Raw genomic sequence first — 25,328 nt, 5'->3', positions numbered from 1 at the left:
CGGCGGCGTGGCACCTAAAGTGGTACCTCAGGTTAAGAACCGTTTCAGGTTAAGAACGGACCTCCGGAACAAATTAAGTACTTAACCCGAGGTACCACTGTACATGGCTGTACAATGTTTTTAAGAGACACTGAAGAGAGTACAGCAAAGGCACGGCTACCTGATGTCAATAGGCAGGAAGTTCCACAATATAGATGCTTCCACACTAACAGAGCAATGTCTTACAAGTGCAGAATGATTATTGTTATTCCCTCTAATAGAAAACTCAAGTGGCCAAGTGTTGACTGGACTGGAATCTAAATGTGGTCTACAGAGAAACCAGTGGGCTGCATCAGAATATATCTGCAGGAATGTGGAGCTTTCCAGCAACACAAAAATAAAATAAAATTATGGAAAACAAATGAAAAAGCCAGCCCCACCCCTTCTCAGAAGCCCAACCCAATGAGGACTATGCATATCCAGCAGCCATGGAATGCTGTGTGTCAGCTGGAAAAGGAAAAGACAGGGAATGGTCTGCTGAAGGGGAGCCTGGTTAGCTGGCTGGCACATTGAACAGGAGCACTCCTGTAGGGAGTGCCGATAATGCTGCAACATTTTGTTGCAAGAGGCACTTTTGCTCAGTGCCAAGGTCCCTTGCAAAAGAAAAGAAAGCAGAAAATAACATTCAGGGGGAGGCCGGGGAGGGGGAGATTAATGGAATCATGGAATTGTAGAACTGGAGAAGACCCTGCAGAAATACACAGGAGACCGAAACAGGGATCAAACCTGCAACCTTGGCATTATCAGCATCACACTCTAACCAACTGAGCTATCTAGTAAAGGGAAAGAGAGAAAAAGGCAAAGCACACAGCATGTTTTTGTCCCAGCAGACTGGATAAAATACATTGCAAATACAGTGGTACCTCGGGTTACAGACGCTTCAGGTTACAGACTCCGCTAACCCAGAAATAGTACCTCAGGTTAAGAACTTTGCTTCAGATGAGAACAGAAATTGTGCGGCGGCAGCTGGAGGCCCCATTAGCTAAAGTGGTCCCTCAGGTTAAGAAAGGTTTCAGGTTAAGAACGGACCTCCGGAACGAATTAAGTTCTTAACCCAAGGGACCACTGTAGCTTAATTCCTTCCAGATTTGTTGCTACTGCCCTCCCGGCGAGAGAGAAGCCATCTTTGTTCACATCAGCAATGATGGGAAAAGACCTCTGTTTTCTTAAAACAGGGAGAAAGTGTTACTCACAATTTCCCCTGGCAGCCAGACCCGAAACAGACCCTCCTCTTCACCGAACCTACAAAGGAGCTGTTCTGCTTAGTCCCTCCGGTCTTCTGATCCAGTAGGAAGTTAGATTCAGGAGGAAAGTGAGCCTGTGGATTCTCCCATCTCTCAGCTAGCAGTTTGCTTGCTGGAACTTGACTCCCTTCCACTCCCTCTAAACTTTGTGGCTGATGAGTCATTTCTTTGCATGTCTGCACTTCGTTAGGATGGTTTATGCCCTGCCCCTCAGGCATCCACTCAAACAGGTTACAAAAGGCTTAAGACAGCATTTGTTTGTTTATTTATTGCACTTCTGTTCCACTATCTTTCTCCAAGGAGCTCAAGGTGGCTTACATGGTTCTCCTCCTCACCATTTTATCTTCACACAACCCTGCAAAGTAGGTGAGGCTGAGAGAGTGAGACTGGCTCCCAAGGTTACCCAGTAAGCTTCATGTGGCCAAGTGGGGATTTGAACCCTGGTCTCCCATGCCCTAGACCGACACTCCAGCCATGCTATGGCATGCTGGCTCAACTACAATTGGCGCTAAAACAGAATAAAATGACTCAATGTGATTCAGCCCCTCCCTCTAATCCCCTTATACTGACTTTCATGGGAGTAAGTCCCCTTGAACTCTGTTTTCAGCAGAGTTCTATTCTATCAATAATGCCATATGTATCTCCACAAAGATAGCATTTCAGAGGTGTGGAACCACCACTGAGAGGTCCCTGCCCACCACTGCCAGCCAGCCTCATGGTTCTTGCAGCCAGGGCAAACAGCAGGACCTCTCCTGATCTTACAGTATTGGCAGATACATACAGGTGCACAGAGTCCTTCAGATTGTTGTTGTTGTTTAGTCGTTTAGTCGTGTCCGACTCTTCGTGACCCCATGGACCAGAGAACGCCAGGCACCTCTGTCCTCCACTGCCTCCCGCAGTTTGGTCAAACTCATGCTGGTAACCTCGAAAACACTATCCAACCATCTCGTCCTCTGCCGTCCCCTTCTCCTTGTGCCCTCCATCTTTCCCAACATCAGGGTCTTCTCCAGGGAGTCTTCTCTTCTCATGAGGTGGCCAAAGTACTGGAGCCTCAGCTTCACAATCTGTCCTTCCAGTGAGCACTCAGGGTTGATTTCCTTCAGTATGGAGAGGTTTGATCTTCTTGCAGTCCATGGGACTCTCAAGAGTCTCCTCCAGCACCATAATTCAAAAGCATCAATTCTTTGGTGATCAGCCTTCTTTATGGTCCAGCTCTCACTTCCACACATCACTACTGGGAAAACCATAGCTTTAACTATACGAACCTTTGTTGGCAAGGTGATGTCTCTACTTCTCAAGATGCTGTCTAGGCCTGTCATTGCCCTTCTCCCAAGAAGCAGGCGTCTTTTAATTTCGTGGCTGCTGTCACCATCTGCAGTGATCATTGAGCCCAAGAAAGTAAAATCTCTCACTACCTCCATTTCTTCCCCTTCTATTTGCCAGGAGGTGATGGGACCAGTGGCCATGATCTTCGTTTTTTTGATGTTGAGCTTCAGACCATATTTTGCGCTCTCCTCTTTCACCCTCATTAAAAGATTCTTTAATTCCTCCTCACTTTCTGCCATCAAGGTTGTGTCATCTGCATATCTGAGGTTGTTGATATTTCTTCCGGCAATCTTAATTCCGGCTAGGGATTCATCCAGCCCAGCCTTTCGCATGATGAATTCTGCATATAAGTTAAATAAGCAGGGAGACAAAATACAGCCTTGTCGTACTCCTTTCCCAATTTTGAACCAATCAGTTGTTCCATATCCAGTTCTAACTGTAGCTTCTTGTCCCACATAGAGATTTCTCAGGAGACAGATGAGGTGATCTGGCACTCCCATTTCTTTAAGAACTTGCCATAGTTTGCCGTGGTCGACACAGTCAAAGGCTTTTGCATAGTCAATGAAGCAGAAGTAGATGTCTTTCTGTAACTCTCTAGCTTTCTCCATAATCCAGCGCATGTTTGCAATTTGGTCTCTGGTTCCTCTGCCTCTTCTAAATCCAGCTTGCACTTCTGGGAGTTCTCGGTCCACATACTGCTTGAGCCTTCCTTGTAGAATTTTAAGCATAACCTTGCTAGCGTGTGAAATGAGTGCAATTGTGCGGTAGTTGGAGTATTCTTTGGCACTGCCCTTCTTTGGGATTGGGATGTAGACTGATCTTCTCCAATCTTCTGGCCACTGCTGAGTTTTCCAAACTTGCTGGCATATTGAGTGTAGCACCTTAACAGCATCATCTTTTAATATTTTAAATAGTTCAGCTGGAATACCATCACTTCCACTGGCCTTGTTATTTGCAGTGCTTTCTAAGGCCCATTTGACTTCACTTTCCAGGATGTCTGGCTCAAGGTCAGCAACCACACTACCTGGGGTATACGAGACATCCATTTCTTTCTGGTATAGTTCCTCTGTGTATTCTTGCCACCTCTTCTTGATGTCTTCTGCTTCTGTTAGGTCCTTTCCACTTTTGTCCTTTATTATGGAAATCTTTGTACGAAATGTTCCTTTCATATCTCCAATTTTCTTGAACAGATCTCTGGTTCTTCCCATTCTATTGCTTTCCTCTATTTCTTTGCATTGCTCGTTTAAGAAGGTCTTCTTGTCTCTCCTTGCTATTCTTTGGAAATCTGCATTCAATTTCCTGTATCTTTCACCATCTCCCTCGCATTTTGCTTGCCTTCTCTCCCCCGCTATTTGTAAGGCCTCATTGGACAGCCACTTTGCTTTCTTGCATTTCCTTTTCATTGGGATGGCTTTCGTTGCTGCCTCCTGTATAATGTTACGAGCCTCCATCCATAGTTCTTCAGGCATTCTGTCCACCAAATCTAGATCCTTAAACCTGTTCCTCACTTCCACTGTGTATTCATAAGGGATTTGACTTAGATTGTATCTTACCGGCCCAGTGGTTTTTCCTACTTTTCCTTCAGATCACAAGGTCCCAAATCATCCAGGGCTCTAAAGACTCAACACAGCACCTTTAAATTGAGCCTGGAAAGGTAAGGCCACCAATGTAACCAATACATTTTGCCCTCCATGCCTCTCTCGGTGGCCCTCAGAACTCTTCTCCAGTTTTACTGGCTCAATTTTCTGCGGTAGATTAGGTTAAGAGGCATTGACTGTGATGCAGCTGTTAAAAGCACAGAAACTAGATTTGTACAGTACTATTAATTTATGGCATGGTGATGGCCAAGAAAGCTACACCTTTAGAATTTCTGGCTGTTGTATAGCAGCTAAAGGCCCCAATAACCATGCCTGTGGGGGAAAAGAGGTGACAGCTCTCCTGAGGCATGAACCCTTATTGCTAGGATGTGTGAGGGAACTGCTCTGATTGCACAGCCAAATGCACTCTGCACGCCATCAGAGACATTTTATCTACTACAGTTTGGAAATTTGTTTGTTGGTCCTCTATTTATTTGGACACTTCATAAGATATCATCACTAAATTTTGCTTGATGGCTCCTGAGGTTAAGGAGGCAACTTTTGTCCGTGTTTGGATATAATTGGGTGTAATTTTGAATCAAGATAGCAAACTGAACCTTTCATGGTTGCACTGATTTCAACAGCTGATCTCAACACTGTACGGATTTTTGGGTTTCTTGCCATTTCCAAAGGAACGCCTGGTATAAAGCTGCTATTTTCAAAGGTTCCCTATCATTCAAATCTAAGCAAGCTAAAATGGTGTGTATATCACACACTGAGTTTAATATCACAGTTTTGCCTCTTCACAAATTACAGGGACCCAGTGTGTAGCGGTTACAGTGTTTGGACTGGATCCAAGTTCAAATTCTCGCTGCCATAAAGATATTAGGCAGAACACTATCTCAATCTAACCTACCTCACAGGATTGTTGTGAGAAAAAAATAAAAAGGCGGGGGACAGACTATATATGCTGCCTTGAGCTCCTTGGCTGAAAGCTGGGATATTAATGCATTAGTACATTTCCCCTTCGCTTTAAAGAGCCCCAAAAGTTATTATTTCACTGAAGCCACAGTGGTACGTTCCATTCAGTCCCTTCCTCTCCTCCTCTGTACGCCAAGGTGGTACAGCCCGCTTTGGAACACGGACGAAACCTCCCCGCCCGTGATCGATTGGAACAATATTCTTGCTCTCTCTTCTCTCTCGCACACACCCTTGCAGGGCGTCAATAGGTATGTTCCAACACGCCTATTTATCTCTTTCCCCCCCATTCTTGCGCGCGCTGTTCAGTTGGTAGGCGCCGCCCGCTCTGATTGGCTGCGCCGCCCCGCAGCCGAAGCGACGGCGGCGTCGACAACGCTGCTGTTGCTGCCGCTGCTGGCGGAGTCAGTCAGTCAGCGAGTGGCCGACGGAGCGGGTTGTCCGGGGTCCCGCGTCTTTCCCCCGCCTCACCTCTTTCCCCGCCGGGGTCGCTGGCCGGGATGGCGTCGGGTAGGTGGCCGCCTCCCTCGCTGGGGGAAACCGGGGCTTGAGGCTGTCACTGAAGGGGAGGCGGGAGGGGGCGTGGCCTCTGGGAGGAGGGAAGGACCCCAGCGGGTCTGGCAGTTGCCATATTTGAGAGTGTTGCGCCTGCGCAATGACTCCTCCCGCAAGTTTTAGGCCCTTTTGCAAAGGTTGCGCTCGACTGACCCGCGAGTGCGCCTGCGCGCTCGCCCTACAGCTGACTCGTCTCACGTGCTCAAGGCCCCTTGGGACTATTCTTGGCCCGTCGGGGCGTGAGTGGGGCCTCAGTTTGTGGTTTATTTATTTTTAAATTGGAATCCTTGAAGGATGTATAATAGCAATATTATTTTGTTTTTTAAAATAGTAATAAAAATGTTGTTGGCAATAGTTCAGTGTTTTACAGCTTTATAGTAATATTTTGCAGTTTTTATGTTTTTGTAATTTGGGAAAGGCAATACAGTAGTCTTCAGTTAGTGGGTCGGGATCAACTACTGGGTCATGTCTGATACAAGGTGGGTCACAGCAGGAGCACCACTGGCATGCAGATATATTTGAATTAAAGGTGGGTCCTGGATCTGAAAAGATTGAATATAATAATATTATTATGGTAGGGTTGGGAAGCTTCAGGCAAATTTGCCCCCCTGGGTTTCCTTATTTGGCCCTTGGTGCTGTCCCCAGGCTGCAACCTTTGTTGGCAGTGTTTCACACCTTCCTTGAGTGTTTTTGCGTGGCTGGAATATGAACAGTTCCCTCTACACCTCTCTCAGCCTCAGCCTACAATATAATCCTATCTCCTTCCACAAGCCAGGGTCCTCCAGATGCTTGCTGGACTGTAGGTCCCAACATCCTTGACCACTGGCTATGTTTGCTGGGACTGATTTAGTCCAAAACATCAGGAGAGCACCAGGTTTGGGAAGGTTGTTCTTAAGCGTTAAGGATGATGCTGGCTACTAATGGGGGATGCCTTATGAGGCATATGTGCTCTTGCTGTTTGTGTGGAATGTTTGGCGGTGGTCAGAGCATAGCCCTTTCCAAGCGGCTGTTGCAGTCTTAGAGTTCTTTCGCAGTGGGAGTTCAAGTTGGAAATAGGCTTCTTGTAACTGAAGGGAGGAGAGAAGCAAAACAGTTTTTGGAAACATATTGCAAACTTCTGCTGGGCACAAGCATCTTTAAGAGAGTTCTGTGGCTGTTCAACATGGCTAGCCATGCACCTATGTTAAATAGCAAATGATATCCAAGACGAGTTATTTATAGTTGTAGATACTGCACACCTCATTCACCGTGTCTGAAATCATGCTCAGCTCAAGTACCCACCTGTCTTCTCAATTGTTCATCTCCAGTTGCTGACATCTCTAACAGAGGATCGAAAAATCAAATACTTAAGGCAATGATTGTCAAGCACTGTGAACTTTGGCCCCACATCTGAACTTCCTCTATCTTGTGTCCCCCACCCTTTCAACCCCAGCACCAGCAATCTTTTCCACAGATGAACATGCTGGGATTTTCATCTTCTGTTTTGTGCAGGACTGCAGCTGCATGTGAGGGTCTGTGGCCTGGGATATTTATCTAAGACTGGCTTTAAAGGAGGGTCTCTCCTAGTCTCTCTTAAAAACACATACAGGGAACTATTCTTGCAATAAGGCTGGGCCTCTTTTAGACTTTCTTCCCATTATCAGGTTGGAATGGAGCAGGGAACAGAGTTACTGTCACTCCTACAAATCCAATATGAATCCATGATGGTCCTTTGCCAGTGGGCATTCAGCCATCCACACCCCTCTCTCCATTCTTGGCAGAAGGAAAGCTACACCTGCTTTGAGATCCAGTCATTCCCTGCTTTTTTTGCTTCCCCTTCACACTTCTCCCACCTCTTGCAAAGTTTTGGAGACAATTGCCACGTGTTCGCCTCTACATAGTTCCATCCTTATTTCAAACATTGTGATATATTGTGATGTTTAGCTGGTGATATATTGCGATACTGAAAACCAGATATTACCCAGCCCTGCCATATATGAAAAAAGGGTAGTGGTGGAGCAGACAGAAAGCTAGAGGCCAAAACCTTCACTCAGCTGTGTGGAATAGTTCTTGTACATGTTTGTCTTTCACACTTGACTGTATTTGGTGGCTTTTGGGGTTCTAGGAGAAGATCCCATCAAGCCTGAATGTTGATTTTCATTTGCATGTAGCTTGGGCAGTTTTTCCTGGTATTGGCAGCCTTGCTCTGATACAATTTAGAAGTCCCTAGTCACAGTCATATCATAAAGTTAAAACACATGGCTTCTCCTATAGACTCCTGGGAACTGTAGTTCAAAGGCACTGGGAATTGTAGCTCTGTGGGGGTACCAATGCTTCTTTGGGGAACACAGTGTGCCTTAATGTATGGTATGGATGTGATGCCCTGCTTCTAAAAGCAGACGAGCAGCATTGTAACACACATGCCTCTCTGCAAGAGAGCCTGAAATCATCTGAACAGAGGACTTCTTAAGAGGTTGTGCCAGCTTTCGTTATGTAAAATAAATCATTGAGCTCCTCATCATAAATAACCAGTTCATCATAATTTTTGGCTGAAAAGTTCATTTCTTATATAAGTGCCTACTTGGAATTTATTTTTGTTTTTGTTCCTTTAAGATTCTGGAAGTTTCAGCCATTCTGGAGATCAGCAACAAAGGTATGCAAATCTAATGATGATACCATATAGGGCTTAAACCTGGGGAGAAAAACACAAGAACCCCCATGTTGTGTAATATGTTGTCACAAGAGACTAGGGCCCTGCGGGACCTGACATCCTTCCGCAGGGCCTGCAAGACAGAGTTGTTCCACCAGGCCTTTGGCCAGGGCGCAGCCTGACTCCCTCCTCTGGCAACCTGCTTAGAATCTTGCTTAATTAGTTGCCATTAATTTGATTTTAATTGATTTTTATAATGAAATATTTTTAGAATGTGTTTTTTAGAATCTGATTGTTTGATTGTTGATTGTTGTTAGCCGCCCTGAGCCCGGCTTCGGCTGGGGAGGGCGGGATATAAATAAAATTTATTATTATTATCTTCTTGAGGCTTTTTGGAAGGTTGGTAATTACCATTCTGCCTCTCTCTTTTGGAATCATTTTCCTCCATTCAAATTCCCACATGCAGAGTTACAGTTTATGTCCAAGCCATTTCTGCCACCCTCCCTTTTGCTCAGTGTTACCATTTAGCCTCCCTGTCCCGCTCTCCCAACCAGGTAAAAAGAACAGCTTGTGTACTTCCTCACAGCAAACAAGTACAAATACCTGTCCCTTATATCCCTTTCTCTCCTGCCCGGTGCTGTATTATTTTACAGTACTTTATTTAACAAGATTTAGATATCACTTAATCAGAAAAACCTCTAAGCGGTTTACATAAAAACAGTATAAAACATTCATAAGAAAATATTGGTAAAATCAAACTTTAAAAACAAGTGGACATAATAACTTTTATCAAATACTGTATAGATAAAACCAACAGTTTAGAAACAAAAATATGTCATAAAATTGCTCACCTGGATAGGTTTGCCTAAACAAAAAAAGGGTTTAGCAGGCTTCAAAAGCAGTACAGTGGTACCTCAGTTTACAAACTTAATCCGTTCCTGAAGTCTGTTCTTAAACCAAATCTGTTCTTCAACTGAGTTGTGCTTTCCCTAATGAGGCCTCTCACCACCGGTGCCCTTCCACTGTTCCTGTTCCGTTTCCGTTTGTAGACCGAGGTAAAGTTCGCAAATCGGAACACCACTTCCAGTTTTGTGGAGCTCGTAAACAGGACTGTTCTTAAACCGAGGTTCCACTGTACAGCAGTGATGCCTACCTAATAATAAGAGGCTCAAAGTTTCAGAGAGTAGGTGTCATGCTAAAAGGATAGATTCCTTGCAAGCGTGTAACTAACATTTTGGGGAATTTGTGAAAGTGCCATTTCACATTTTGAAGCTGTTGAACGGGCACAATTGGGGTAAGGCAGTCTTTCAAGTAAGCTGGTTCCAAGCTGTTAAGGGTTTGATACACTAACAATACTGTATTGATTAAAATTACTGGATGCCCCCCCCCCCATTCAAACTTTTCATTTGGATGGCACAATTAAAGTGGTGATCTATAAAGTAGCCTCAACTACTGTGGATAAAATTCAGATCTAGTCACAAAGTGTGTGCGTATATGTCTAAACAAGGTTTGTTTTATTGCAACATAGGAAGCTGCCAAACTGAGCCATACCATTGGTCCATCTAGTTCTGCATTATCTACATTGATTCGCAGTGGCTCTCCTGGGTTTCAGGCAGGAATATTTCCCACGCCTACCTGGAGATGCTGGGGAGTAAACTTAGGACCTCCCGCATTCAAAGCAAACGCTCTACCACTGAGCTACGGTCCTTCCTTAATGTGAAAAAAAAATCTACATATGGTGCAGATTGAATTGCAAAAATAAGCCAGACCGCTGGTCTGGTTTCAAATACCTAAAGCTGTACAAATTGGAGAGATAAGTCTGTGCTGAAGTGATGTCTTAAGTGAAGGCGTTCTTTGCAAATTACTTCTGATGCGAAGTTGGTCCAGTGGGAAATTAGCACTTATTGACGTGCTATAAAAGGAACTCAGTAATTCCTCTAGAGCTTTCTCCTTCCCCTGGTGCCCTTCAGATGTTTTGGATTACAACCCCCATCTGCCCCAGCATGATACAGCTTTGATGACTGGAGATCATGGGGGTTGCAGCCAAAAACATATGGAGGCACCAAGTTGGAGAAGGCTGCTCTAAAGAGCCCAGGTGCATATGTTTTTTCCAAAGAGAACAAAGTGCCAGACCGTGTGCCACGTCTGGCTAGAAGGCATCACTAGGGATTTCCAGAGTCACTGGTTTCTATACTTTCTGCTGGTCAACAAGAAAACAGTTAGGTCTCTGCAAGAACAGTTTGTGTCCTTCCCTAAACTTCATGTTCTGTGGATAATGTTTGTGTGCCAGAAGTTGGCTTCAGTTCACAAAAGCTTAAGCTGCAACAAAGAGCTGCTCTTTAAGATGCTGCAGGATGCTCAGATAGATGTGAATTCTTCTTTTTGCCCCTAGGGAGGTGCTGTGTGGAAATAACACTTATCTGCCACCTTCTCTTCCAGCTACACAGGATATAGCAATCAAGGAAATCAAAGCTATGGACAGGCACCACAGGTGAGCAAAATGACCACTTTTGTGCTGCTTTAAAAAATAAATAAATCACAGCATCAGTTTTTTTTAATGACAGGATCATGGTGTAATCAATGTCTTTCTTGGTCCTCTTGAGAGAGATAGACAGCTAGTATTTGAGTGAACTTTGTGGGAAGAATGATCAAGTGTGACTAATAAGATACAAAAGAAGGAGCCCAGTTGAGACTGCAGAAAATATACATGTGGATTGATAAAGTGCTTGCCATTAAAAGCAAGCATGATCTCACTCTATCATGAGTTATTCCTCATGTTATAGTAGAGTGGTAATGGTAGAGTGGACAGACGCGGGTGGCGCTGTGGTCAAACCACTGAGCCTCTTTGGTTTGCCGATCGTAAAGTTGGTGGTTCAAATCCATTTGATGGGGTGAGCTCCCGTTGCTCTGTCCCAGTTCCTGCCAACCTAGAAGTTCGAAAGCATACCAGTGCAAGTAGATAAATAGGTACCACTGCGGTAGGAAGGTTAACGGTGTTTCTGTGTGCTCTGGCACTCATCATGGTGTCCCATGCACCAGAAGCAGTTTAGTCATGCTGGCCACATGGCCCAGAAAAGCTATCTGTGGACAAACGACCTTGACCTGAAAGTGGAGATGAGTGCTGCACCCCATAGTTGAATTTGACTGGACTTAACCATCCAAGGGTCCTTTACCTTTACATTTCGTAGAGTGGAAAGTCCTTCCAGGCCAGAGTTGAATCTGTATCAGTGTACTATAAGGCTGATTCTCCTGATGTATGATTTACCCAGGCAACTAAGCTGCCATGCACCTCATATCACATGCAATGTCAGGTATAGGGCATATGGGCATGGCTTGCCCAGAACAGCCTCTGGAGGCCTGGGAGAGGTCCTGAAGGTTCTCCGCTCCTGTGATAATTGGTTGGCGGATTGGTGCTGCCAGCTACTCCAGACTCCAGAGGGTTCTTTTTCTTGAGCCACATGAACAGAGGTAGTCTATAGCTTTCCCTGTTCAGCCTCCTCAACCTGTGACTGATTGATGTCACAATCATATTTATATCCCACACCCCAGCCCTTCTGCCAAAATGGCATGAAGAAGATTTGTACCTTGCAATATAATAAAGCAAACAGCAAAATGGTAAAGCCAGTGAGTGAGGGGTAAGTGGGATACAATTATTTGGAAAATGTAAAGCCTTAAAAAAACATAAAGTGGGATACCCATTTAATCCTCACAGCTGCTTAGAAGCCTATTTTGGCTTCTAAGTTATGTAAAACTTAATAAATAACAACAACCCTGTATGGTACGTTAGGCAGGGGGCCTGTGACTAGCCCAAGGCCACCCACTGTGCCTTGTGGCTAATCAGGGGATTCAAACCCAGGTTTCCCTGCCCAAAGCATACCGCTGTAGTGGCTGTCTTGGTTTAGTTCCCTGGTCTCCACAAATGCCTGTGGCCTGACTTCTCTTTTGCCCTCTTCCTGTTCGATTTCAGGGCTATCCTGGCTATGAGCAGAGTGGGGAGAGCTCCTCTTATGGGCAAAGTTATGGAGGCTATCAAGGAAACTATGGACAGACCCAGACAGGTTTGGCTGAGCATGCTGACATTTTTGTATGTGTGCACTGTTCAGGGGCAACCATTTACCTAAAGCGTTCCCTGTTGGATCTTCAGGTTACGGGCAGAGCGGCCAGCAAGGATATGGGGGATATGAAAATCAGAACCAGAGCTCTTACAGCCAGGAGTCTTATGGCAGTCAGGGGCAGCAGAAAGAGCCATCAGGCAGGTAAGGAGACTGACTTGTTTTGCCTGAACCTGATAAAACTCCGTCACTAATTTAACTACTAACATCCTCCAGCTACAGCTGCTGTAAAGTTCTCTGTGTTGCGAAGCAGTGAAAACTTGTAGAAAGATTAATTCTTTAACTACTCTTTCTTTTGCATTGGCTTCCTGATTGGGGGGAGGGAAGGGGGGATGCAGATTAATTCTGGCTTTCTTAGGCTTTTGCTGGACCATTTTATACACCAGCAATGAAATCTCTATTGTTCTCTGCCAGTTTCAGGGGGCGAAGATTGCTGGTGTAGATTATTGGCTGGGTGAGTTAAGCTGGGATTCTGCTTGTCGTTACAATATAAGCAGAGGTGATGGTGTCCGTCCAGGAATTGGTCGTGATGGGGTTGATAGAAATTGGAGATTTTTAAGCAGAGGTTGGATGATCATCTGACAGTGATTCTTCAGCAGTGGTTCCTGCATTGTAGTTCAGTGACAGGGCATCTGTTTTATATGCAGAATGTCCCAGGTTCATTCCCCAGCATCTCTAGGTAGGGTTGCGAAAGACTCTGTCTCAGGCCCTGGAGTATGGCTTCATTTCACCGTATACAGCAGTGGGCTGGATGAGCCAGTTCTCTGACTGCATTGCCTTTGTCTTGACTGCCTTGGAACTCTGTCCTGTATATGCATTGTCAATAAGCCGACGAAACGTCTGCACATTTCAGTCATGCTTCTTCATCAGTTTTCTCCTCTGCTTCAGCAATAGGACTTCCTACGACCAGAAGTCCAACTATGGGCAGCAGCCAGGTTCATATAACCAGCCCTCAGGTTACAGTCAGCCACCAGGGTCCTATGACCAACTGTCCGGTTACAGCCAGCAGCCAAAGCAGTTTGACCAGCCGTCGGGTTACAGCCAGCAGGGACAGCAGCAAAGCTCGTACGACCAGCAGTCAGGTTACAGCCAAAACCGAGGCTCCTACGATCAGCAGCACGATTTGGGGCCACAGCAAGGCTCCTACAACCAGAAGTCCAACTATGGGCAGCCGCCAGGATCGTACGGCCAGAACCAGCCGTCCTACCAATCCCAGCAGAAGGAAAGCTATAGCCAGAACATGCAAGGTAAGCACAGGCTGCCCAGAAATGTTTAACAAAAGCAGCATCACGTGGTTCAGTAGCCTATAATGCTCCAGGGTCACTTAGGCCATATTTACGCCATACATTTAAAACACTATGATAACATCATGGCTTCCCCCAAAGAATTCTGGGAGCTGTAGTTCGTTAAGCGTGCCTAGTTGTTAGGAGACGCCTCTTGTCTATCAGTCCACAGTAACTGCTTTGTAATTCTTCAGATGATCGTCGTGAGAAGAGTAGGTATGGCGAAGACAACAGAGGCTATGGTGGGCCCCGAGGAGGTGGAAGCAGGTTCGATTCTGACAGCAGAGGCCCGATGTTGGGCTTAAGGTAAAGGATTTTTACACTAGTAGCTGCAGAGGTTGTATGTGGCTGCCTCTCCCACTGTTTTTCAGGCTTGCTTGGGTGGATCCTCATGCAAAAACATGTGAGCCTTTGAGATTTGAAGGCAGTGGATTTTCTTCTTCTTCAAGCACTCTGTGATGGCTACTGCCTGAAAACTGGACAGAATTGGTGGGAATGGCATACCAACCAAGATTCTCCAATGTAGAAATGGAATCTCTTTCTGCAAGATAAAATAATTGGGTATCATGGGACACCTGCAGTGCCTGTTGACCAGTAGGATCCAGCCATACTTTCAGCAAAGAATTCGTCTACACTTGTTGGTTCATTTTAACAAGTGAGGCAGGCAATGATTCTTCTCAACTGACAGGTCCTTCACCTTTTAACAGCACCTTGGCCTGATTGTACCATGAGAAAACCAAGTCAAACAGCTGTTATAAATCCTGTTCAGGCATTTTTGACTTAAATGACTCTAGTCAGGGTCCCTGGCCTTACCCTGCCATTCTTCCTTGCCAGCCGCATTGCCCACAGTATTTGTGGGTCCGCAATCTAAAGTGTGACCTTGATCGTGCCAGGTTTTAAGTCACATGGGGAACCTACGTCCACCCCCGCCCCCATGCATGGGCAGTGAGCTCTCTGGGGTGAGGTCAGTAAGCATTGACCCACAGTTGGAATTGTGCAAGTCCTGAAAACCCCAGCAAGGCTATGGCCACCGGAACAAGTTGAGCTAGGGTTTTTTCTGTTCAGTTGGCGACCCTGGTGGGCATTGAGCTGAGACACCCATAAGCTTGGGCCTAAGCTGGGATTGGGTGCCTGGTTTTCCCCAGGCCCAGTTCATAAAGTCATGCCAGCTTTTCTCCCTGTTTTACACCTCAGCAAGCCAACTGGATGAACACTCTTCCTTAGGGTAATGATTTAAAGTTGAGCATACAAGCCCTGGCTGCTGTGTTCCTAAGGCTATATCAGCATGATTTAGTCAAGCAATTCTGACTATTAAAGACAGCATGATGTCAAGCGATACTGAAAATATAATTAATAGTATACCATTGTTCATGATTAGCAAGCATTCCCTTAAATTATGTTACCAGCTAAGATTCTCAAACCCAACTTAGGATGGTTGATTTCCAGTTTGATGAAGCTCCGTGAGCTCTGTGGAGTGTTTATGGCAGGCAGGGATATACTGGATTTCCTGCCCAGACAGAAGGGATTCTCTGCTTGTCTGTGTGGCTGGCTATCTGTGGCCAGTTTCTTACCAGAGCAGAGTCTAGTAAAAGCAGGCTTGTCACACGGCAACTTCAAGACAGTGCAGGCTATATCGGCAGTGCTGGAAGCTGCCTCATAAAGCAGTCTGTGTGAAGCCAGTGGTGGGCAATAAATGTTTCCACATTGCTAAACAAGATTTGCAGTGGTGGCTGCTCTTCCAAAGAGATTGGAATAGATGTGGGGGAACCTGAGGCCTCTCAGTAGCCCCACTCCATACACACCTCTAATGCTTTCCCTTGGCTAGAATGTGTCCTTTAAATTGTAGTGATTATTCATGCTTGGGTGGAGGATGAAGAGAGGCTTGTGTGTGTAGAAATGTCTGGCTTTAATGTGGCTGGAAGGTACCCTATTTCCCAGAGGTCCACAGCCTTCCTGGCCCCATTCTCTTTCATGGCTGCTTATTCTCGCGCTTGCTACCATTGGCATGTGGCCCCTGGGATGTTGTCCATGATGGGGTGCAGCTTTCTGGCTGAGAAGGGTTCCCTGCCCCTGGAATGCAAGCTTGCATCTAGACAGGCCATGCTAGAGAGAGGTAGCATGCCTGTTGAGATGTGCCAAGCCGAAGCTCAGGTTGCCCATTGATGCTTGTGTAGGAAATAGGGAGAGGGGGCAGAAGCTTGGCGGAGGACTACTTGCCATATTGCACCTCTGCAGGTTCTCAGAAACAAGGTATAAAAAAGAACCAGATTTATTAAGGTGGGGCAAAGCTGCGTATATGTTTCCTACCCTGGTCAGGGGAGGGGGCCAAATGCAGCCCTCTGGGCTCCTGTATCTGGGTCACAGGACTCTTTCCAAAACACATCCTTTTCCTCAGCCAAACCCCATCTTCCCCAGGCCATCCCCTTCACCAGCCCTGCATCATACTCTCCTTGAATGTTTTTGCCTGACTGGAATGTGTCCCTGAACTCTTGCTTGCCTGGGTGGGGGATAGTCTTAGTGTCGAAAGGTACTGTCCAAATGTACGCCTGTTGCTCCACTCACTTTTGCCTTTGCCCTGCCCACTGCCGCCATTTTGCTCCTAGGGGGAATGTGGCCCTTGGGCAGAACTAGTTCCTTCACCCTGGCCTTTGGTGTTCCACCTGCCTTCTCTGCAGCTGAATCTCCTGGCCAACAGGGTCAGGGAACCTGGAGCTTTGCAGATGTTCCTGGACTGCAGCTCCCAACATCCCTGACCATTGTTCATGTTAGCAGCGGTAGGCTCTTCCCTGCTCCACACACCTTGCTTTAAATTATGCACTGATGAATCCCTTTACCTGCAAATTCCGGAGTTAAGTACTGGCTTACAGTTTAAATTTAAATAAGAATAAATAGTGTGCCACTTGGTGAAATAGGTGCCTACCAGTCAGGAGTTAAGGAACGTTGGTTGTGGTTTGCGGCCACGTGGGACTGCCACTGGTTGGAGTCTTGTTTGGGTGGAAGGTGAGAAGGCACTGGTCCCAGTTAAGCTGATGATGGAAGAAGGCCTTGCCTTCTCGCTCCCTCGGTGCCTCAGGTTAAAGTGCTTGACAAGCCCTTGTGGGAGCTTAAGCTACGAAGTGCGGCTGGACAGAAACCAGGCGCTGCTACTTGAGGGCAGAGGAAGAGTGTATTTTGGTGACACAGAAAGGAAAGGGCAGTGGTTCAGAAGCGCTTGGTTGTAGCTTGCTCAGGTTCAGAGTGGAGGAGTTGGGTGGGTGGCATAGTTGAGTGCAGTAGGTCACAACTATTAAAATAACCGTCTAGAACTGGATACAATTTCTGTTGTGTGTCAGTATCTCTAAATATAAACCTTCTCTGATGTCCAGGAAACCTCACTGGCGTTCTAGACTTTACGCCCACATTCACACCATGCATTTAAAGCTCTATGAGACATGTGGTTGAACAGTCATGGCTTCCCCCAAAGAATTCTGGGAGCTGGAATTTCTTAAGGGGGCTGAGAGTTGTTAGGAGGTCAGTATTCCCCTCCCACAGAATTGTAGCTCTCGGAGGGGAATAGGGGTCTCTTAACAACTTGCAGCCCCCATGACAAACCACACCTCCCATAATTATTTTGGGGAAGTTGCAGCGCTTTAAATGTATGATGTGAATGTAGCCAATCTTTATTATCTCTTACTGAGAACAATTATTAATTTTTTGCATTTACTTGGATCTGGATATACTCGTATTTTTTTAGCAATTTGAAAATCTAAATCCTGTTTTTTAAAAAGCAAAAGAAAGCCTCCAGAACTTGGAGAGGGGTAGCTATGACATTCCCAAACTGATATGACAGCCCTGTGTTTGGTTCCAAATGTGACCTCTCTGTTTATAAGACTTGGAGTCACTCTTGCAATGCAGGGAGGCTTGAATGAGAGCAAAGGTTGGCATTCTGAAGCTTGTTCCCTTGTTACCCTTGCATATGTAAAATAATTCCCAAATAAGGAATGAGTCTGCTCGTGACTGTAGGTTAATATATCTGTCAGTCCTTTTTTTTGTGTGAAGCATCTTCTGGATTGGAGTTTAAAAACTGGATGTATTTTTGGGCCTAGATTTTAGGACCAGAATTATTTATTTATTTGCATTGTTTTATCCCACCCTTCCAATGCGCTCTGGGTGGTTTACAAGCTTCCCCTCCCACCTTTTTTTTTATCCTCACAGCAGCCTTATGAGTTACGATAGGCTGACAAATAGTGACCAGCCTTAGCCTGAGAGAGAATGACTGACCCATGTTCACGGAGTGAGCTTCATAGGCTGCTGGGGCTTTGAACCTATATATCGAACCTAACCCAAATGTTGTGCTGCACAGCTAAGGATGCAGATTTTATTGGAAGCCAGAGGGTGGTATTTCTCCAAACTCGTGAAAGGCTGTCCTTTTAAAAAATGAGCCAGAGTATATTTTACCCCACCCTTCCTGCCACGAGTTCAGGATGGCACATAGAACTTCCTCCTCTTGTATCCTCACAACAACCTTGTGAAGGTTAGGTTGAGAGGGAGGCTTGGCCGAGAGTGAACTTCATGACTGATGCAGATTTAAGCCCAGGTCTTCCTTGTCAAATACTGTGACTGCTAGTCCAGACTAACTGTTGTTAGCCTAGAAACAGTCATCCTCTTTCTCCCGCTCATGCATATGCACACCCACACATTTTTTGCAATTACTCAAGTGGGTAGGAAAGCAAGCAATGATTGAGTGAGTGTGAAAAAAGGAAACCCACACTGTTTGGAACTTCAACTGTGTGTAAAGGGAATTCTGTGGTAAGCGATTTTTAAGCATTCACTGTAGGGTGTTTTCTGGTAGCAAGCATTCTCTCTGGCTTGTGCCCTTGTGAATAGAAAACTGCATTACTCTTTATTTCTTTATCATGCACCTGCTGTCTATATAGTGTGCATAAGGACAGATCAGACCTTTCCCCTCGAGCGTGTGCACAATTAAGAATATACACACCCCTCTCCCAAAACAAAACCCCATGATCAACCAGTCACAGCAAATAAACTCCTTGGTCTGAACAGAACTCATGGTTTGTTTAGGGCAGAGCTCAAGAAACAAACCCCGTGGGATGGTGGCTGCATCTCTGACTTCACATGCACACCTGTTGAGCGCATCCCAGGTGTAAAAAGCATCTTACAAATTACTGCTGGGATTTGGGGCTGCAGAAGTGGGCCTGGGAACACCTGCATACCTACCCTCTTCTCTTAATCAATGAGATTAACAAGAGCTCCAGAGCAGGAGCTGAGCACGTGTTATTTATTGCTGAAGGAGTGTGTGCCACTTCTTAGGGGATACATTCAGCAGCTTCACGGTAACATTCAGTAAGTGTGGCTTTTGAGCCCTTGGGCTCAGGGTGTAGAGACTTTAAAAGAAGGAATCACTTCTTCAATTTTTCCTCTACAGTGGTGGTGACCGAGGTGGCTTCAAAAATTTTGGTGGTAAGTGCTGAGCATCGGAAATAAAACATTTCAGTGGAAATTCCACATTAAAAGGCCAATAAATAAATAAATAAATAATAGTCTTTAAAAGCCACCAAATACCATGTTCCATTAGAAGCATTTTATTTTTTGTTGTTCTCTTTGTTTTCCCTCTTTGAGCTGAGGCTGGTGTGTACGTGTGCTTTAAAAGAAAAAGAAAAAAAGGTGCTCGTAATAATAAAGTTAAAAACCAGGATTCCGGTTTCTTTTCTCTTCCTTTTGTCCATTTGCATGAAAGGATTTTTGTTGTTGTTCCTTTCCTTGCCACTTAGTGGCGCGTAATGCAAAGTTCTGCTAAGCAAAACCTACCAGTGAGAGAACAATCGCGGCACACGACTTGAGAATGGCCAGCCAGGACCCACAAGATGACCCCCCACCCCATAAACCTGGGTGGCAGATGCCACAACCTTCGGTTTTTAAAAAAAGTCTGTGACCAGTTTTCTTCTTGGATGCACCTTCCTTCATTTTTAATCATCTCTTCTAAATCTTGTCTCGGCTTGTTGCATATACCTTTTCATTAATTCAGAATTCATTTACGTCGTCAGTTTGTGTATCGTCAGGTGTTGGTTTTTTTTTGGCTAAAATACCCTTTGGTTTTTCTCTCAACCATTTCTCAGGTCAGAGGGATTATGGGCAGAAGCCAGACACAGGTAAGCATATCAGCATATAGCTCCACAGCTTCTGTTATTTCCTTCACTTTCAATGGCAGCACACAGCAGTCTTCCTCTTCAACGGGGAGGTGCACCAATCTTCTTAGGTGCTTTATGTTCAGCCTGGCGAAGAGAAGGCTTGAGAGCTGATGTAAGAGGGCTGTCACATGGAAGATGGAGTGATCCTGTTTTCTGCTGCTCTAGAGGGTAGGAAATGAAATATCCTTCATTAGGCATAGCAAATCACACATTATCAAACAAACACCATATACAAATGGTGTAAATATGAACTCAGCATAACAAAGTTTGTCCCAGTCAGATCTTTAACTCCAGATAAAATCAATTTGCATAAATAATGCAATACAACACTACCACCTCACCAATCAATTAAGAACCACTAAATCTCTTTATAATGGCCCAGTCTTTCTACATGGACAGCACTCAAAAATTCAGCCACTATTAAAGTAATTTGATCATTCCTGTCCGAGAGCAGGTCCTGAATCGTTAGAGGGTAGGATCGGAACCAACTGATTCAAATGACAGGAGTGTCTGACTAAACATTAGGAAGAACTTTCTTAGGGTAAGAGCTGTTTGACAGTGGAATGGGCTCCCTTAGAGTGTGGTGGACTCTCCTTCATTGGAAGCTTTGAAACAGATTTTGTATGTGCACCTGACAGTGATTCTTCATCTGTGGTTCATGCATTACATGGGGTTAGACTAGACAACCCTTGGGTTCCCTTCCGACTCTACAGTTCTATTATTCTATTTCCTAAACTTAAAATGATTAAGTTCTCTGACACAACTTCCCCATATACATGCAGAGCTTTCCATAAGATAGTGGGCTGTTGCCGATGAGCCTTGCAGATGCAACGGTGACTGTTCTGACTTGAGTAGTCTTGGAAATCTGTTCCTTCTAGCTTGGCCCCTGCAGAAGTTATTTCAGGTTCTAAAATAACTCTGGCTCCTCTGTGATGTAGATTCGGAGTCTGACAACTCTGACAACAACACCATCTTTGTACAAGGACTGGGAGATGACGTTTCAACAGATCAAGTTGCGGAGTATTTCAAGCAAATAGGTGTCATTAAGGTGGGTGAAGTAGTAAAACTACTTACAGAGAAACCTGGTAAGATTGTGGGGACAATGCCGTTGAGGCAGGTGATAGTTCATAACAAAATCCTCAAATGGATAAATGCAAGGTACGTCTCCTAAGTTGAATGACCAATCAGAAAACTGAGGCATTTCAGGTTTCTGATTGGAGCATACGTAAGGTTGGACTTGGTGGGTGTCCATAATTGTAGGGCAGGCATCAGACTTATTTTTTACACACAACACCCTGGTGTTGGTGCCTTAGCTATCTGAATTTGGTCTCTGACAATCTCAGGAAGTCACTGGCATGGTGGGTGTAGGAAAGCAGCTGGCTTTTCTGTCTTGAGTCCAAGAAGTTAATTATACCTTCCCTAACTGTCATGGATTCAGCTAGAAGTTACTCTTGTTCCTGTAGGACTTGGTGGTGATGAACTCTTGTTAACCAGCTCCCAAAATCTGTCTGGGTTTTCCCCCTTCACTGTCACCTGGCCTCTGTTTTTGATGATGCAATTTCTTGCCGGATCTCTACCAGTGGAAGTTCTTAGAGTGAAAAGACCAAAAGATTAGTGATCCAACTTCCTGTTCATATGGAGACCTGTCACCTATTAGCCTCCGCTCAAAATTTTCGCTTGTACCAATGTGCACATCCATTGCAAAAACATAGCTGTTACATGTTTCCAGATATATATTTGAGGTGTGGGTGGGGATTCACCCCTCGGGCACCCAACAGCCTTTCTCTAGTTGCTGGTGCTCCAGAGCAGGAGGTGCCAGCCTTCTTAGGTCAGTGGCACTTTTTGGAAATTTGAGAGAGCGCCATGGGCACCAGTCACGCAGTTTGTGGCTTAATCTGCCATGTCTAGAAGATCAGAGAAAGCCAGAACCATAACACTGTGTGGTCCTGCCCCACATTAGTCCCCCACCACCAATGCCAGACACAGCAGTTCTGTGTTATATGGAGGGTGACGACAGGCCTTTCTCTCTTTTTTTCTTCCCAGACTAACAAGAAAACTGGCAAACTCATGATTAACCTCTATACAGACAAGGATACTGGGAAGCCAAAGGGCGAAGCGACAGTGTCTTTTGATGACCCACCATCTGCTAAGGCAGCCATCGACTGGTTTGATGGTAAGACTGGCCTCCTTCATCTCGGTAGCCAGTACATGATTCCCCTCCTCCTTTTTATGCAGCAGTCTTAAAACAACTAAGATCAAGAGTGATGGTGAACTGGAGGCTTCTTTCACAACAGGATCTGGAGAACTCATGGCTTGCTAATTTGCCCTGCTTTCTTTCTCTCTCCCTCCTGCTGGCTCAATTAAAGATTATTGTAGGCACCAGCTAGCTTTACTTTATAACATATAGTCCTTGAGACGCAAGATGTTGTAGTGCAACATCTCACATCATCCACAGCCAGCACGGCCCGTGTTTGAAGGATGGTGGGATTTGTAGTTCAACGGCATCTGGGAACCAAAGGTTGAGGAAAGCTCTCTCAGACTTTTGGAGCTGGGTTTTTTTTTGGGGGGGGGGTGAGAGCACAGGGAGTACATATCCTCAGTCAAGTAACCGAGCTTTTAGCCATCTCTTCTAGGATCTGTGATGGAAGGTTTCTTTTTCATTGTGCCTGAGCAGCTGTGGATTTTTCTTTCCTTCCTTTTAATTTAAAAAAACCAAGAATTATTTATTTATTTTTTTCAGGAAAGGAATTCAACGGCAGTGTTATCAGGGTTTCCTTTGCAACCAGACGGCCTGAATTCCTGCGAGGAGGCAATGGAGGTGGTGGTGGTGGTGGTCGCCGAGGTAGGAACAGGACCACCTCCCCGGTCTCCTTTGCATATGATCCAGAGGTGCTGTTATTTTGAGACTGGGAGTGTGGGGAGCAACTTTCTCCCCTGAATCTCTTTTTGGCTGTCCCTCTCTCCGAAGCAGGGAGCAGAGGCCATTCTGATGCTTTTCATATCCACATGTGTGCCTTTGGTTTAACTGCAATGTATTTGTGACCGCAGGTTCCCGAGGAGGGGGCTTTGGAAGAGGCGGCGGCTTCCAGGGCCGAGGCGGAGAACCCAAAAGTGGCGACTGGGTTTGTCCCAACCCGTAAGTTCCTATCCTTAGGCCTGTATCTGAATAAGGGCTTCATCTTCTTCCACGTTGGAACATAGGAAGCTGCAATGCAAGCTGAGCAGCATAGGGTATCTGTGGCCCTCCAGATGTTGTTGAACTTGAGAGTTGCACCATCCCTAACCACTGGCTAGGCGCTGAGTCCAGGTTAGGTTGAGAGTGAGTGACTAGTCCAAGGTCACCCGATGGGTCTAATGGCTGAGTTTCAACCCTGGTCTCCCGCGTCCTAGCTAGCCCAGCCAGGACTCTAACCACTACACCACACTGGCTATTATTTTTATTGCATTCTGTTTTATTGATGGTATTTGTAGTCTGCTCCTCATATGTTTTCAGTCACAGGGCTGGAAACAAAAGTAATAAAAATGAACGCCATATACAAAAATTGCAACAACACAATTTAGCATTTCCAAGTGTCCCCCCCCCCCAAAAAAAAATCCAGAGCACTTTCTAAAACGCGTGTTTCCTTGTTTCCTTCAGGAGCTGCGGCAATATGAATTTTGCCCGTCGAAATTCCTGCAATCAGTGCGATGAGCCCAGGCCAGATGATGGGCATCCATCAGGAGGAGGTGTGTAAAAAAACAACAACCCCAAAGCAAACCATAACCCCAGAAATGGGGTGGGGGGCAGGATGCCACAGCTTGGAGAAAGCGTTCCCTTGTGTTGCTCATCTTGCTCCCCCCCCCCCCCCAGACTTCCGTGGCCGGGGAGGCTTTGGAGGCGACCGGGGATTCAGAGGCCGCAGAGGTGGTGGCTTTGGCGGAAAAATGGGAGGCCGGTCAGTGCTGAATTTATTTACTTATTGGAATGGCCAAAGGGCATGTTAGATCTGGGATTTACCCAAATCAGTATTCCCCATCATTGCGTCTTCGGCCACATTCACACCCTACTTTTAAAGCGCTACAATACCACTTTAAACTGCCAGGGCTTCCCCTCCCAAAGAATCCTGGGAGCTGTAGTCTCTGATACGTGTTGAGAGCTGTTAGGAGGCCCCTGGTTCCCCCTTACATGGCTCCAGTTTCCCATAGTTCCCTGAGACGAGGGATTGATTGTAAAACCAACCAACCCCCAAAATGCAAGTGTTTTTCATAGAATAATTTAAAGTATCCAGAAGAAGGAATTGATAAAAATGAACAAGCTTTAAAAAGAAGTAGACACAGTACAATGAACAGTTTTAAAAACAAAAGTGTTATGTCTAGATAGGCCGCAGGTCAGGAGATGCTGATGATTGTGATGATTTGTTACCTGCCCTTCACCAGCAGGTCCCGGAGCGGGTTGCAACAGTTTTAAAATTCAGAGTTAAAAGCAGTTAAAACATACTACATCCACAGGCATAGGTTGGGTCCTGGAAATGCACATCTCAGGAGTCAAAGGCTGGAGGAAGGAGATGAGAAAAGGGAAGTTTTTTGGAAAACTTGGCTTAGGGTGCCTTGTCCACAAATTTACACCTGGCCCATTGAAGCTGTCCATACCTTTACTGCTTGCAAACTAACTCGATAGTGTGACCTGGGAGTTTGATGGGTGTGGGTGTGGGTGTGGCTGGAATGTGGTTTGTTTGGTTGTTGTTGTTGTGTTGCTTTTGTTGTTTTTAAGGGATGGCATCCAATTTCGTTGCACTTGTGTAATGACAATAAAGAATCTATCTATCTATCTATCTATCTATCTATCTATCTATCTATCAAGGGTGCCAGCCAGGTCCATAGTCCAGGTGGCTGGTTCTAGGGTGCAGTCACTGGACACAAAGGTATTCGGGTTAAAAAAAACAACCTCCTTTCTTTCTCTTCCAGAAATGACTTCAGAAGCGATCAACGCAACCGACCCTACTAAGAACAGCTGTGAAGGTCCCCCCTCCCTAACCCATCTTTCTGACGGCTTTTCACAGCAAACTTTGCTGAGTTTTGCCTGCTGCTTTATACCCCCATGGCCTCTTTTGGATAGTGGAATTAAATGTGAAATTGGATATTTTTTTTTCATTTGGCGGGAGGGAACTTGGGTCAGATTCCTCCCCCTCCTTTTTTATTTTACTTTTAAAGCAAGTCCACCAAAATTTTCATCTTCTAATTTCCATCATCCCCCCCCCCTCCCACCACTCCCAACTCTCCATCACCTAAAAAAAAGAAAAGAAGGCTCTCTCTTCCACGGGCTGTTGAAAAAAAAGAAGGAATGAAATTGTAAAATATTTGCCAAAAATCTGACATGTTTTATAATTCAAACAATAAAAGCTGATTGTTTATTTGTGA

The 25,328-nt window shown here is 45.4% G+C and overlaps 2 protein-coding genes across 4 annotated transcripts in view; one reads left to right on the top strand and one right to left on the bottom strand.

Annotated features, from left to right (window-relative positions):
* LOC310832697 (angiogenin-like) overlaps positions 1-5,741 on the bottom strand; it is an 8,191-nt gene extending 2,450 nt beyond the window's left edge. The window contains exons 1-2 of one of the 2 annotated variants that reach the window (XM_083714879.1): positions 4,184-5,739; positions 1,233-2,078 (exon numbers count right to left, since the gene is read on the bottom strand). The gene's annotated coding sequence lies outside the window, so the exon portion shown is untranslated. Of the gene's footprint in view, positions 1-1,232; positions 2,079-4,183 lie in introns of both variants that reach the window. The other variant, XM_083714878.1, reaches the window with a different exon arrangement.
* TAF15 (TATA-box binding protein associated factor 15) lies at positions 5,541-25,328 on the top strand. 2 transcript variants are annotated; one of them, XM_083714672.1, is made up of 16 exons: positions 5,541-5,674; positions 8,312-8,351; positions 10,788-10,839; positions 12,316-12,406; positions 12,493-12,604; positions 13,349-13,707; positions 13,938-14,049; positions 19,169-19,203; positions 19,860-19,892; positions 20,870-20,979; positions 21,975-22,104; positions 22,672-22,773; positions 22,980-23,067; positions 23,569-23,657; positions 23,782-23,866; positions 24,876-25,328. In XM_083714672.1, exons 1-16 carry the CDS (start codon positions 5,665-5,667, stop codon positions 24,913-24,915), a joined length of 1,488 nt encoding a protein of 495 aa, XP_083570798.1. In that variant the 5' UTR covers positions 5,541-5,664; the 3' UTR covers positions 24,916-25,328. The 2 variants fall into 2 exon arrangements, with proteins under 2 accessions (XP_083570798.1, XP_083570799.1); XM_083714673.1 differs by lacking the exon at positions 12,316-12,406 and having other exon boundaries at positions 10,741-10,839; positions 12,452-12,604.

This window comes from Podarcis gaigeae (assembly GCF_964106915.1).
Source record: "Podarcis gaigeae genome assembly, chromosome: 15".
Classification (NCBI taxonomy): domain Eukaryota; kingdom Metazoa; phylum Chordata; class Lepidosauria; order Squamata; family Lacertidae; genus Podarcis; species Podarcis gaigeae.
The sequence above is the reverse complement of the archived record's forward strand: the minus strand, read 5'-3'. Positions and strand labels throughout refer to the sequence as shown.